At 37.4% G+C, this 13,309-nt stretch overlaps 1 protein-coding gene across 1 annotated transcript in view; it reads left to right on the top strand.

The window, feature by feature from the left end:
• LEKR1 (leucine, glutamate and lysine rich 1) overlaps nucleotides 1-13,309 on the top strand; it is a 284,048-nt gene that overhangs the window by 209,164 nt on the left and 61,575 nt on the right. The window contains exons 10-11 of the mRNA XM_036851365.1: nucleotides 5,122-5,199; nucleotides 5,537-5,740. Of these exons, the coding sequence (XP_036707260.1) occupies nucleotides 5,122-5,199; nucleotides 5,537-5,740 (282 nt within the window). The remainder of the gene's footprint in view (nucleotides 1-5,121; nucleotides 5,200-5,536; nucleotides 5,741-13,309) is intronic.

A 13,309-nucleotide genomic window follows, 5' to 3' on the forward strand; every position in this document is an offset into this window, starting at 1 on the left:
AGTAGAGTATAGTGACTAACAGCCTGGAAGCCAAATCCAGACTGCTGGGGCAGTACTACTTAGCAGTATGTCACCTTGGGCATGTTACTTACCTCTCTGTTTTCAGTTTCCTCAACTGTAACAAGGACTGAGTAAGGGCTGGTTTGAGGTTCGTGTGAGATATATAAGGTGTTACCTATTAGTATCATTATGTGTTGGTGCCATTTAATGAAGTGGGAAAATCTGTAAAAGAAATAGATATGGGGGTGAGAGAAATACAAAACAATGCTTTTGATCTGTTAGATTTGAGATGCCTTTTGGACAGCAAAGTAGAAATATCAAGGAGGCAGTTTAAGAATGGCTATTTCACATAAAGAAGTGGAATGGTATGACCCTTGCCTTTCAAATTAGAGGAAAATATCCAACTACTCTATCTTATTTCCTTTGCTTTGATTGGCAGGAGCAGCAGGGGCCTTTCTGAAGGCTTATTCAGAGCAGTTGAAGAGAAAGGATTAACACTATTTGCTGAGGGTAAAAGAAGGAATGCAGTGTTTAAAGAGATGTAGGCATTCTTTCTATTCCTTCCAATTCCTCCCATCCTAATGAAGGGGAAGATAACAGTTGGGCAGTGAAGGGCAGACCATAAAAAGAGTGGCTTAACCGGCATGGGGGTGGGAGATGACCATAGTGAGGGGAGTTCTTGGGATGGTAGACTGCCCAGGGAGCTTTTTTTTTTAAATTGCAGCCAAAATTTATTGTCCACATAGTAAAATAACCACTTAAAGGTGTTCTGCTGTCCCTGACTCTAGATTTGGAAAAGTGTGTATAAGAGTCTGAACATAGAGTGAAAGTTGTGGCTGGGGCTGCTGAATCTCAAAGCATTTCTAAAAGGAACGTTGTTGTTTGATTTAAAAGTAAATGTATAAAACTTGGCAAATACAGAAATCCACAAAAAAGAACATCGTCTTTATATTTTGATATCCTTATAGTCCATTTTTCTAAGTCATGCATATTTTAAACATATTTTCACTTAGTAATATATCCTGGATATTTTCCCATGTCATTACGTGATATATTTATAGTTATCAAATAGCTATGTAGTATTCTAATCTGTGGATGAATCATAACTTATTTTCTAATACCCTGTATTTTAAAATTTCCAAATTTTTCACTTTTATAAGCAAGGTATTTTGAAATTCATAGAGATAAATCTTTCTATTCACATGCAGTTATTTCCTTAGAATAATTTTTGCTAGACTCAAACTTGCATATTTTTAAGACTTTTAATTCATAATGACTCTACCTTGCAATAAGATTTTATTGACTTATAATCTCAGTAGTGTTTGTAAATACCTATTTCTCCACTTCCTAGCTAATACTGGGTAGTATAATTAAGAAAAAAAAAAATCCTAGTTTGATGAAAAATTGTACCCCTGCATCTTTGGCTCTTTGTATTCTTTCCTTTGTGACTCACCTGAGTACAACCTTTGCTCACTTTTTAATGGCATGTTACTCTTTTCCTTATTCTTTATTTTCTAATGTTTTACTTGGAAATAATTACAAAACTTACAAACTTACAAAAAGTTGTAAACATGATGATAGTACAAAGAGCACACAAATAGGCTTTACCCAGATTCATCTATTATTAATGTGTTTTTTTTTGGTTTTTTAATTATTTATTTATTTATTTATTTATTTATTTATTTATTTATGGCTGTGTTGGGTCTTCGTTTCTGTGCGAGGGCTTCCTCTAGTTGCGGCAAGCGGGGGCCACTCTTCATCGCCGTGCGTGGGCCTCTCACTATCGCGGCCTCTCTTGTTGCGGAGCTCAGGCTCCAGACGCGCAGGCTCAGTAGTTGTGGCTCACGGGCCCAGTTGCTCCGCGGCATGTGGGATCTTCCCAGACCAGGGCTCGAACCCGTGTCCCCTGCATTGGCAGGCAGATTCTCAACCACTGCGCCACCAGGGAAGCCCCTATTATTAATGTTTTAACCCATTTGTTTTTTTCCCTTACCCCTACCCCTGTCCCCTCAACCTTTTTTCTCTCTCTCTCTCTCCCCCTGAAACCCACACACAAATTTTCCTGCACCATTTGAGGATAAGTTACATACAACACGACCCTTTACTTCTAAATAGTTTAGCCTGCCTTTCCTCAGGACAGTGACACTTCATATAACCAGGAGGGTAATCAATGTTATAATTTTACATACAATAATTACATTAATAATATTCTAATCTAGCATCCATATTCTAATTTTCTGAGTGGGACTTTATAGCATTTTCTCCTCTAGCACATAGTCCAGGTAGGGTCAGCCTACTTGGTATGTCTCTTTAACCTCCTTAAATCTGGAATATTTCCAGTCCGTCTTTGTCTTTTTATGACATGGACATTTTTGAAGAATGCAGAACCCCTCATACTTATTTAAATAAAAATTTTTTCATTTCGTATTTTTCTGGTTTCCTCTTGATTGGATTAAGGATATGTACTCTCAGCCAGAAAACCACATAGGTGAGAACGAGCACTTCTCAGAGCACCACATCTGGAGGCACATGATCATCTGCCTCTCATCTGGTGATGTTAATTTTGATCACCTGGTCAAGGTATTGCTCAGTTTTTCCACTGTATTATTACTGAGGGGTTTTTTCCCTTTCAACCAGTAAGCAGTCTGTAAGAGACACTTTAGGTACATACACATGCTCTGCTTTTCATCAACACTTATCCCTAGATACAGCATCCATTAATGGTTTTTGCCTCACCTAATCTTTATGACAGTCATTGCTAGATGATGATTTTTCCAACTCCAAGTCTCCCTGACCATTTATTAGTAAGCCCTCAGCATTCTACTTTAGATAGGAGCCTCCCTTCTTCCCATTATTTATTTCCTTATTGGTATGGATTCATGAACTCCTGTTTTGTTCAATGGCGTATAATTCATTATTGTACTTAATTATTTTGGCACACAAATTGTTCTAAGCTTAGCCACTGGGGGCCACTTCCGGCTGGCTCTTAATGACGTTGGAACATGATCCCGTCCTCTTTTATAAGCACTTCCTTACTTTCGGTATAACAAACTGTTTCAGGTATAGCTACTCTGCCCCAGCCTTGGAATCACCCATTTCTCTGAGGAGTCCTTGTTCCTTTGAATGGGAATGGTATTAGAGACCAGTATCTAGGCTCTAAGTATGCTCATGTGCTGCTTGATTACGGTGATGGTTTCATGGGTTTGTATGTCAAATCTGTCAAATTGTGGGCAGTTTATTGTATGTTAGTATAATACTTAAAGCTATTTTACAAAAAGTGGATAATAAAGGAAACAACATGTTTTAAAAAAACATTTTTTCATAAAAGAAAAAGTAGAACTAAAGTATAGTGTTTAGGGATAAAACTTGGGCAATACAACTCCAAAGAAAATCAGTGATTACCATAAAATTCATGAGAATGATCAATTTAGGGAGGAAGGAGTTGGCTATTATTAGGCCCAGGACATGAAGCTTCTAGGCTAGCTGATTAGGTTTTATTTTTTTACCTGGATGGTAGTTGCAAGAGTTTCTTCCTTGTAATAATTCGTTATATAATTGTTTACGTAATTTTCTGTAGCTTACAATTTTATCATTGTAAGCTAGAAAAGAAAATAAATTAATAAAAATAAATGCTGTTCATATTCATGATATAAATAAATTATTGTTTATTAGGAATTAAAGTTATTCTGCAAGTAGGGCAAACCCATTAAGAATCTAACATTTTTTGTACATTTATAAACTTATTAAAATAGCTTTCAAAGCTATTTAAAGGTACATTCATATAATGAATTATTAATGAGAAGTCTATACAAACAAACTGGAATATTAATCTTTCTTAATATGTTAACTTTTTGAGTATTGTTACAAAACCCAATCATATAAGATCAAGACAAATGTCTATTTCAGTTTTAGAATTTCCATTTCGTTCTTTTTAATGGTTTCTATTTCTCTGCTGAGGTTTTTTATCTTTTCACGAGTTAAAGTAGATTTTCCTTTATGTCTTTGAGCGAGTTATAACTGTGCCTTCAGAAATCCTTGTCTGCTAATTTCAGTATCCGGGTCATCTCAGAGTCAGTCCCTATTAACTGTCTTTTCTCCTTAGAATAGGTCATGCTTTTCTGTGTCTTCCTATGTTGAGTAATTTTTTTATATTCTGGACATTGTGAATGTTATGTTATGGAAATTCTAGATTCTGTTATATTTCTCTAAATACTGTTGGTGGTGGTGGTGGTGGTAGGAGTGGTGTTGCTTTAAGCAGGCAATTAATTTGGTTGGCCTCAAAATGCAAACTCTGTCTCTATGGCAACAGCTGAAATCTCAGTTCAGTTCTTTCATCTTTAACTAGGCTGCTTTGAGTCTGCCCAGGGCACCTGTAGTTCAGGGCTCAGCCAGACATATGGGCAGAGTTTATATGCAGTATTTGGGATTCCCTCCCACTGGCTCACTCCCATTTGGGGTTCACTTTTCACTTTCCTGCAGCTGTGGTTGTCCCCAAACACTGTCTTGTAGTTCTTCAAGCCAGAATGACTGTGAGTTTTCTACCAGTTTTCTATCAGAATTTTGGTTCTGTATGGTGCAGACTGGGGCCTGCCCTCAGGTTTAAAATCATTAAAAAAACAACAACAACAAAAAACCCTGACCCCATGGCTGTCACCTCATTCTCAGTGTCAATGTTCCTCCAGAATCTTCCTGCTTTTGGTCACTTTCACATAGGGGTATTTTCTTTTGTTTGCTTTTTAAATGTTGTCTAAAGCTTAGACATTTTATTTAAATGCAGATCAGTCTGATAGGAGATTACTTGGCCATTATAGAAGTGGACTGAATATTTATTTCTTTAAAGAAATAATAATATGAAGATGCTAAGAAATTTTTTTATGGATGAGTAAAATAATGATATGGAAAAGCACATATAATTGGACTAACAGATTAGGTTATTTTTTGGCAAACAAAAACCCTTTGACTATATATTTCTAATTTCAAGGAAATCTGCATATGTAACCACAAATAGAATATAAAGATAGGAAAAGTAATAAAGGGAAAACCTGTTTTTAAAAAAGGGAAAAAAATTACACTTCAACTATTTTGAAATAAAATATTTGAACCTCTTTTGTATTATTTTAGGAATAAATCTAATGAAGCTGATGAGTGTCAAAGAGAACTTAGAAAACTGAAGTTCGAATCCATTATTTCTGAGTCACGGTATACACTGCAAATTTTTTATTTAATAGTTTTAGTAATTGAATTTGAAACCATATTTTAAATAACATTTAAAATGTACTTAGCTTTTCTTATTGTATTGTTTACATAGACAATACCTAATTCAAGTTTATAATATATTGAAACTATTCATTGATTTTGCCTTTGCCTGGATGGGAAAAATTTTAAATCGCAGAACTATTCATTTACATAACGTTCTTATTTTAAAAATTAAAGTTATACTCTTTAGTTTTAAATGAGATATTTATATATCTTTGATAAACATAAAAATATAGTATTTAATGCATATTGGTTGTTTTCTTTTCTTATTCCATTTTAGGCACACCAGATTGCTTAAAGAAAAGGAAGACTCTTTAATGACTTGTCAACAAATATATAAAACTTTACAGGAAGAACTGACTGCAAAAGAAAGGCAAGAAGCTAACTTAAAAAGAAGAATTAATCTTTCAGAAAATGAACTGGAAATAAACAAAACTCTTCTGAATCAGACAAAGCAAGAGGTTGTAACATTGAAAAGTGAAAGGTACAGTCAAGAATAATTTCTTCCAAATATATTTTATGTTTAAGTCAGTATTCCATATATATTTGAAACATCAAGGTCCTATATATTTTGATAACAGTGAAATCACAGGATTAAAGATATATTTCACCTGAAAGGTCATCGCATCCCACCACCTCATTTTACAAGTGATTAAACTGAATCCCAAATTGGTTAAATGACTTGCTTAACATCACACAGTTAGTGCAAGTAGAGATGGAACCCACATGGCATTTGGTGTTAGATTTTTGTTGAAAAAAATCAAAAAGATCATGTGTGGTACTTATACTGCTGAGCTTTACCTCAGCCAATAATTGGTGGATTCTATCATTTTCCAATAGAAAAACATCTTTTTATGTCACTTTTTCCTTTTATTAGCTCCTACTTTTCTTCTGTCTTTGTTATTTGTCAATACCTGTTATTGGGGACTCTCCACAAGCAAAGATACCTCTGGTGTTGCATTAGTATCAAGGACACTAAGAAGCATATTCCTCCACACAATCTAGATATTTTTGCTCAGTTAATTTGTCTTTAAATTAAACTTATCTGTCCTTAGTATCTCAACCCTGCTTTCTTTCTTTTTGTTTTCATTTGCCTGATATGTCTTTTATTCTTTCTGAGGCCTTTTGTTTTGAATTCATATTGATATATAGCACAAATTTGGGGGGTTTGTTGGTTTTTATTAAATCTAGGAGTCTTTAAGGGGACATATTATGCCATTTACATTTATTGATATAACTATTATATTCCATAAGAACAGAAGTTCCATAAGGGCAAGAATTTTTGTCTTGTATTATTCTCTGTGTATAGAAGGCACAATTGGCTATTTGTTTTTCATTCTTCTATCATATTCTTTTCATTGGAGTAGAATTGTTTTACAATGTTGTCTTAGTTTCTGCTGTACAATGAAGTGAATCAGCTATATGTATACCTATATCCCCTCCCTCTTGGACCTCCCTCCCACTCCCTCCCCCATCACACCCATCACGGAGCACCCATCACAGAGCACCGAGCTGCGCTTCCTGTGCTTTATAGCATGTTCCCACTAGCTAGCTATTTTTTATGCATGGTAGTGTATATATGTCTATCCTAATCTCCCAGTTCATCCCACCCTCCTCTTCCCCCTGTGTCCACATGTCCGTTCTCTACGTCTACGTCTCTATTCCTGCCCTGCAAATAGGTTCATCTGTACCATTTTTCTAGATTCCATATATATGCGTCAATATACGATATTTTTCTCTTTCTGACTTACTTCACTCTGTATGACAAACTCTAGACCATCCACATCTCTACAAATGACCCAATTTCATTTCTTTTTATGGCTGAGTAATATTCCATTATGTATATGTACCACATCTCCTTTATCCATCTGTGGATGGACATTTAGGTTGTTTCCATGTCCTGGCTATTGTAAATCATGCTGCAATGAACATTGGGGTACCTGTGTCTTTTTGAATTGTGGTTTTCTCAGGGTATATGCCCAGTAGCGGGATTGCTGGATCATATGGTAGTTCTATTTTTAGTTTTTTAAGGAACCTCCATACTGTTCTTCACAGTGCCTGTATCAATTTACATTCCCACCAACAGTGCAGGAGGGTTCCCTTTTCTCCACACCCTCTCCAGCATTTATTGTTTGTAGATTTTTTTGATGATGGCCATTCTGACTTGTGTTAGGTGATACCTCATTGTAGTTTTGATTTGCATTTCTCTAATAATTAGTGATTTTGAGCATCTTTTCATGTGCCTCTTGGCCATCTGTATGTCTTCTTTGGTGAAATGTCTATTTAGGTCTTCCACCCATGTTTTTGATTGGGTTGTTTGTTTTCTTGATATTGAGTTTCATGAGCTGTTTGTATATTTTGGAGATTAATCCTTTGTCCATTGCTTCGTTTGCAAATATTTTCTCCCATTCTGAAGGTTTTCTTTTCATCTTGTTTATGGTTTCCTTTGCTGTGCAAAAGCTTTTAAGTTTAATTAGGTCCTGTTTGCTTATTTTTGTTTTTATTTTCATTACTGTAGGAGGTGGGTCATAAAAGATCTTGCTGTGATTTATGTCAAAGAGTGTTTTTCCTATGTTTTCCTCTAAGAGTTTTATAGTGTTCGGTCTTACATTTAGTTATTTAATCCATTTTGAGTTTACTTTTGTGTATGGTGTTAGGTTGTGCTCTAATTTCATTCTTTTACATGTAGCTGTCCAGTTTTCCCAGCACTACTTATTAAAGAGGCTGTCTTTTCTCCATTGTATGTTCTTGCCTCCTTCATCATAAATTAGGTGACCATATGTGCATGGGTTTATCTCTGGGCTTTCTCTCCTGTACCATTGCTCTATATTTCTGTTTTCTGTTTTGCCAGTACCATACTGTCTTGATTACTGTAGGTGTGTAGTATAGTTTGAAGTCGGGGAGCCTGATTCCTCCAGTTCCGTTTTTCTTTCTCAAGATTGCTTTGGCTATTCAGGGTCTTTTGTGTTTCCATACAAATTATGAACTTTTTTGTTGTAATTCTGTGAAGAAAGCCATTGGTAATTTGATAGGGATTGCATTGAATCTGTAGTTTGCTTTGGGTAGTATAGTCATTTTCACAATGTTGATTCTTCCAATCCAGGAACATGGTATATTTCTCCATCTGTTTATGTCATCTTTGATTTCTTTCATCAGTGTCTTAAAGTTTTCTGAGTACAGGTCTTTTGCCTCCTTAGGTAGGTTTATTCCTAGTTATTTTATTCTTTTTGTTGCGATGGTAAATGGGGTTGTTTTCTTAATTTCTCCTTCTGATTTTTCCTTGTTAGTGTATAGGAGCACCACAGATTTCTGTGCATTAATTTTGTATCCTGCAACCTTACCAAATTCATTGATTAGTTTCAGTAGCTTTCTGGTGGCATCTTTAGGATTTTCTGTGTATAGTATCATGTCATCTGCAAACAGTAATAATTTTACTTCTTCTTTTCCAATTTGTATTCCTTTTATTTCTTTTTCTTCTCTGATTGCCATGGCTAAAACTTCCAAAACTATCTTGAATAAGAGTGGCGAGTGTGGACATCCTTGTCTTGCAAGACTGGACATCCTTGTCTTGTTACTGATCTTAGTGGAAATGCTTTCAGTTTTTCACCATTGAGAATGATGTTTGCTGTGGGTTTGTCATATGTGGATGGCCTCTATTATGTTGAGGTAGGTTCCCTCTATGCCCATTTTCTGGAGTTTTTATCATGAATCGGTGTTGAATTTTGTCAAAAGCTTTTTCTGCGTCTACTAAAATGATCATATGGTTTTTATTCCTTAATTTGTTAATATGGTATATCACACTGATTGATTTATGTATATTGAAGAATCCTTCCATCCCTGGGATAAATCCCACCTGATCATGGTGTACAATCCTTTTAAGGTGTTGTTGGATTCTTTTTGCTAGTACTTTGTTGAGGAATTTTGCATTTATGTTAATCAGTGATATTGGTCTGTAATTTTCTTTTTTTGTGATATCTTTGTCTGGTTTTGGTATCAGGGTGATGGTGGCCTCGTAGAACGAATTTGGGAATGTTCCTCCCTCTGCAATTTTTTGGAAGAGTTTGAGAAGGATGGGTGTTAGCTCTTCTCTAAATGTTTGATAGAATTCGCCTGTGAAACCATCTGGTCCTGGACTTTTGTTTGTTGGAATATTTTTAATTACAGTTTCAATTTCATTATTTGAGATAGGTCTCTTCATATTTTCTAATTCTTCCTGGTTCAGTCTTGGAAAATTGTACCTTTCCAAGAATTTGTCCACTTCTTCGAGGTTGTCCATTTTATTGGCATACAGTTTTTTGTAGTAGTCTCTTATAATCCTTTGTATTTCTGCAGTGTCAGTTGTTACTTCTCCTTTTTCATTTCTAATTCTATTGATTTGAGTCTTCTCCCTTTTTTTCTTGATGAGTCTGGCTAAAGGTTTATCAGTTTTGTTTATCTTCTCAAAGAGCCAGCTTTTACTTTTATTGATCTTTGCTGTTGTTTTCTTCATTTCTATTTCATTTATTTCTGCTCTGATTTTTATGATTTCTTTCCTTCTACTGACTTTGGGTTTTCTTTGTTCTTCTTTCTCTAGTTGCTTTAGGTGTAAGGTTATGTTGTTTATTTGAGATTTTTCTTGTTTCTTGAGGTGAAATTGAATTTCTATAAAATTCCCTCTTAGAACTGCTTTTGCTGCATCCCATAGGTTTTGGGTTGTTGTGTTTTCATTGTCATTTGTTTCTTTGTATTTTTTTATTTCTTCTTTGATTTCTTCAGTGATCTCTTGGTTATTTAGTAGCACACTGCTTAGCCTCCATGTATTTGTGTTTTTTACAGGTTTTTTTCCTGTAATTGATTTCTAATCTCATAGCGTTGTGGTCAGAAAAGATGCTTGATACGATTTCAGTTTTCTTAAATTTTCCGAGGCTTGATTTGTGACCCAAGATGTGATCTCTCCTGGAGAATGTTCTGTGTGCACTTGAGAAGAAAGTGTATTCTGCCACTTTCGGGTGGAATGTTCTATAAATATCAACTAAATCTATCTGGTCTACTGTGTCATTTAAAGCTTGCGTTTCCTCATTTATTTTCTGTTTGGATGATCTGTCCCTTGGTATAAGTGGGGTGTTAAAGTCCCCTACTATTATTGTGTTACTGTCAATTCCCCTTTTATGGTTGTTAGCATTTGCCTTATGTATTGAGGTGCTCCTATGTTGAGTGCATAAATATTTATAATTGTTATATCTTCTTCTTGGATTGATCCCTTGATCATTATGTAGTGTCCTTCCTTATCTCTTGTAACAGTCTTTATTTTAAAGTCTATTTTATCTGATACGAGTATTGCTACTCCAGCTTTCTTTTGATTTCCATTTGCATGGAATATCTTTTTCCATCCCTTCACTTTCAGTCTGTATGTGTCCCTAGGTCTGAAGTGGGTCTCTTGTAGACAACATATATATGGGTCTTCTTTCTGTATCCATTCAACCAGTCTGTGTCTTTTGATTGGAGCATTTAATCCATTTACATTCAAGGTTATTGTCGATATGTATGTTCCTATTTCCGTTTTCTTAATTGTTTGGGGTTTGTTTTTGTGGATCTTTTTCTTCTCTTGTGTTTCCCGCCTAGAGAAGTTTCTTTAGCTTTTATTGTAAAGCTGGTTTGGTGGTCCTGAATTCTCTTAGCTTTTGCCTGTCTGTAAAGCTCTTGATTTCTCCATCGAATCTGAATGAGATCCTTGCTGGGTAGATTAATCTTGGTTGTAGGTTTTTCTCTTTCATCACTTTAAGTATATCCTGCCACTCTCTTGTGGCCTTTAGAGTTTCTGCTGAAAAATCAGCTGATAACCTTATAGGGATTCCTTTGTATGTTATTTTTTGCTTTTCCCTTGCTGCTTTTAATATTTTTTCTTTGAATTTAATTTTTGTTAGTTTGATTAATATGTGTCTTGGTGTGTTTCTCCTAGGGTTTATCCTGTGTGGGACTCTCTCTGATTCCTGGACTTGGGTGACTATTTCCTTTCCCATGTTAGGGAAGTTTTCCACTCTAACCTCTTCAAATATTTTCTCAGACCTTTCTTTTTCTCTTCTTCTTTTGGGACCCCTATAATTAGAATATTGGTGCATTTAGTGTTGTCCCAGAGGTCTCTGAGATTGTCTTCAATTCTTTTCATTCTTTTTTCTTTATTCTGCTCCTTGGCAGTTATTTCCACCATTCTGTCTTACAGCTCACTTATTTGTTCTTCTGCCTCAGTTATTCTGTTATTGATTCCTTGTAGAGTATTTTTCATTTTGGTTATTGTGTTGTTCATCTCTGTTTGTTTGTTCTTTAGTTCTTCTAGATCTTTGTTAAATATTTCTTGTATCTTCTCAATCCGTGCCTCCATTCTATCTCCTAGTTTCTGCATAAGTTTACTATCATTACTCTGAATTCTTTATCAGGTAGATTGCCTATTTCCTCTTCATTTATTTGGTCTTGTAGGTTTTTACCTTGCTCCTTTTTCTGTGACATATTTTTTTGTTCTCTCATTTTTCTTTTTTTAATGGGTGGGATTGTGTTCCTGTCTTACTGGTTGTTTGTCCTGAGGCTTCCAGCACTGGAGTTTGTAGGCTGTTGGGTAGAGCTGGGTGTTGGTGCCGAGATGAGAACCTCCAGGACACCTCACTCCAATGAATATTCCCTGGGGTCTGAGGTTCTCTTTTATTCCCATGGTTCAGACTTGGAGCTCCCACTACAGGAGCTCAGGCCTGACCCCCAGCTCATGAACCAAGATCCTGCAAGCTGCATGGGCAGCCAAAAAAAAAAAAAGAAAAGAAGGAAAGGAACAGAACAATAACAAAGAGTAAAAGATAAAATAATATTAGATAACTAACAGATATGTTAGAAAAACTTTTAAAAATTAAAATAGAGATGAAACAACAACCTGGAGGTAAAACAGAACTACAGTGGCAAAAAAGAGGAGGATTTAAAAAAAAAAAAGCTGAAAAGTCCTTGGCTGTGGAGGATGGGGCTTATGCAGGGGCGGGGTTTAGGCAGTGGGTGGGGCCTATGTTTAGGACCCACAGGGCCAGAAAAGGCCCTGGGGGGAGTGGGGCTTTTGCTCAGTGTGGCAGGAGGGACCCAGGAGTGCCTCTGGCCTTGGAGGGTGGAGGACCAGGTCCGGGACCCCAGCAGGCTCCCCAGGCCCAAGTGGGCAGGGGAAATGCTAGTTGCATTCCCTCTGATCCTGGAGGGTCCCTTCCCATTGGCCTCTCTTCTTCTTCCCACCCACCATGCCCCTAGGACCCACGTGGGCAGAAGGGGCCCTGGAATGCAGGGACCAGACCAGAAGCCCAACAGGCTTCCTGGGGCATGAGTGTACGGGGAAACACCTGCTGTGCTTCCCCTGATCCTCTGGTCCTGGAGGGCCCCCCTGTCCACCTCTCATCCTCTTTCCCCCTGCTTCCTCCATCCTACACCTCCAGGACCCACACGGCCAGAGGGGGCCTCAGAGGGCAGAGGACCAGGCTCGGGAGTCCAGCAGGCTCCCTGGAGCCCAAGTGGGTAGGGGAAATGCTAGGTGCACTCCCCCCTGATCCTCCAATCCTGGAGGGCCCCTCCCATCCACTTCTCCTCTTCTTCCCCTCCCGCCCAGGACCAGCACAGCCAGAGGGGGCCCCAGAAGTTGGAGGACCTGGCCTGGGACCCCAGCAGGCTTCCTGGGCCCAAGTGGGTGGGGGAAACACCCACTGCACCTTCCCTGATCCTCCAAGCCCCCTAGGGTCCCTCCAGGCATGGGAACCCCTCCCCTCTCCCAGCCACCCCTCAGGGGTGCTGGTCCTGTCCAATCTCCACTTCTCCTCCCCCCTCACTGCCCCCTACATCCTACCCAGCCGCTCGGGGGTTCCTTCTGTCTCCTTGGGTGTCAAGGTCCCCCCCCAGCGTCCAGCAGGTGCCCTAGTTGTGGCTCGTTTTTTAGTTTATTTTTTATTTTATTCATTTTATTTTATGAGTATTTGACTGCTTTCTAATTTAGAACATTTATAATCTTGTTTTCATTCTTTTCAAGGACAACTATTTGCTCCCAGAGGAGTCTGGGAGT

Source organism: Balaenoptera musculus, chromosome 4 (assembly GCF_009873245.2).
Source record: "Balaenoptera musculus isolate JJ_BM4_2016_0621 chromosome 4, mBalMus1.pri.v3, whole genome shotgun sequence".
NCBI lineage: Eukaryota > Metazoa > Chordata > Mammalia > Artiodactyla > Balaenopteridae > Balaenoptera > Balaenoptera musculus.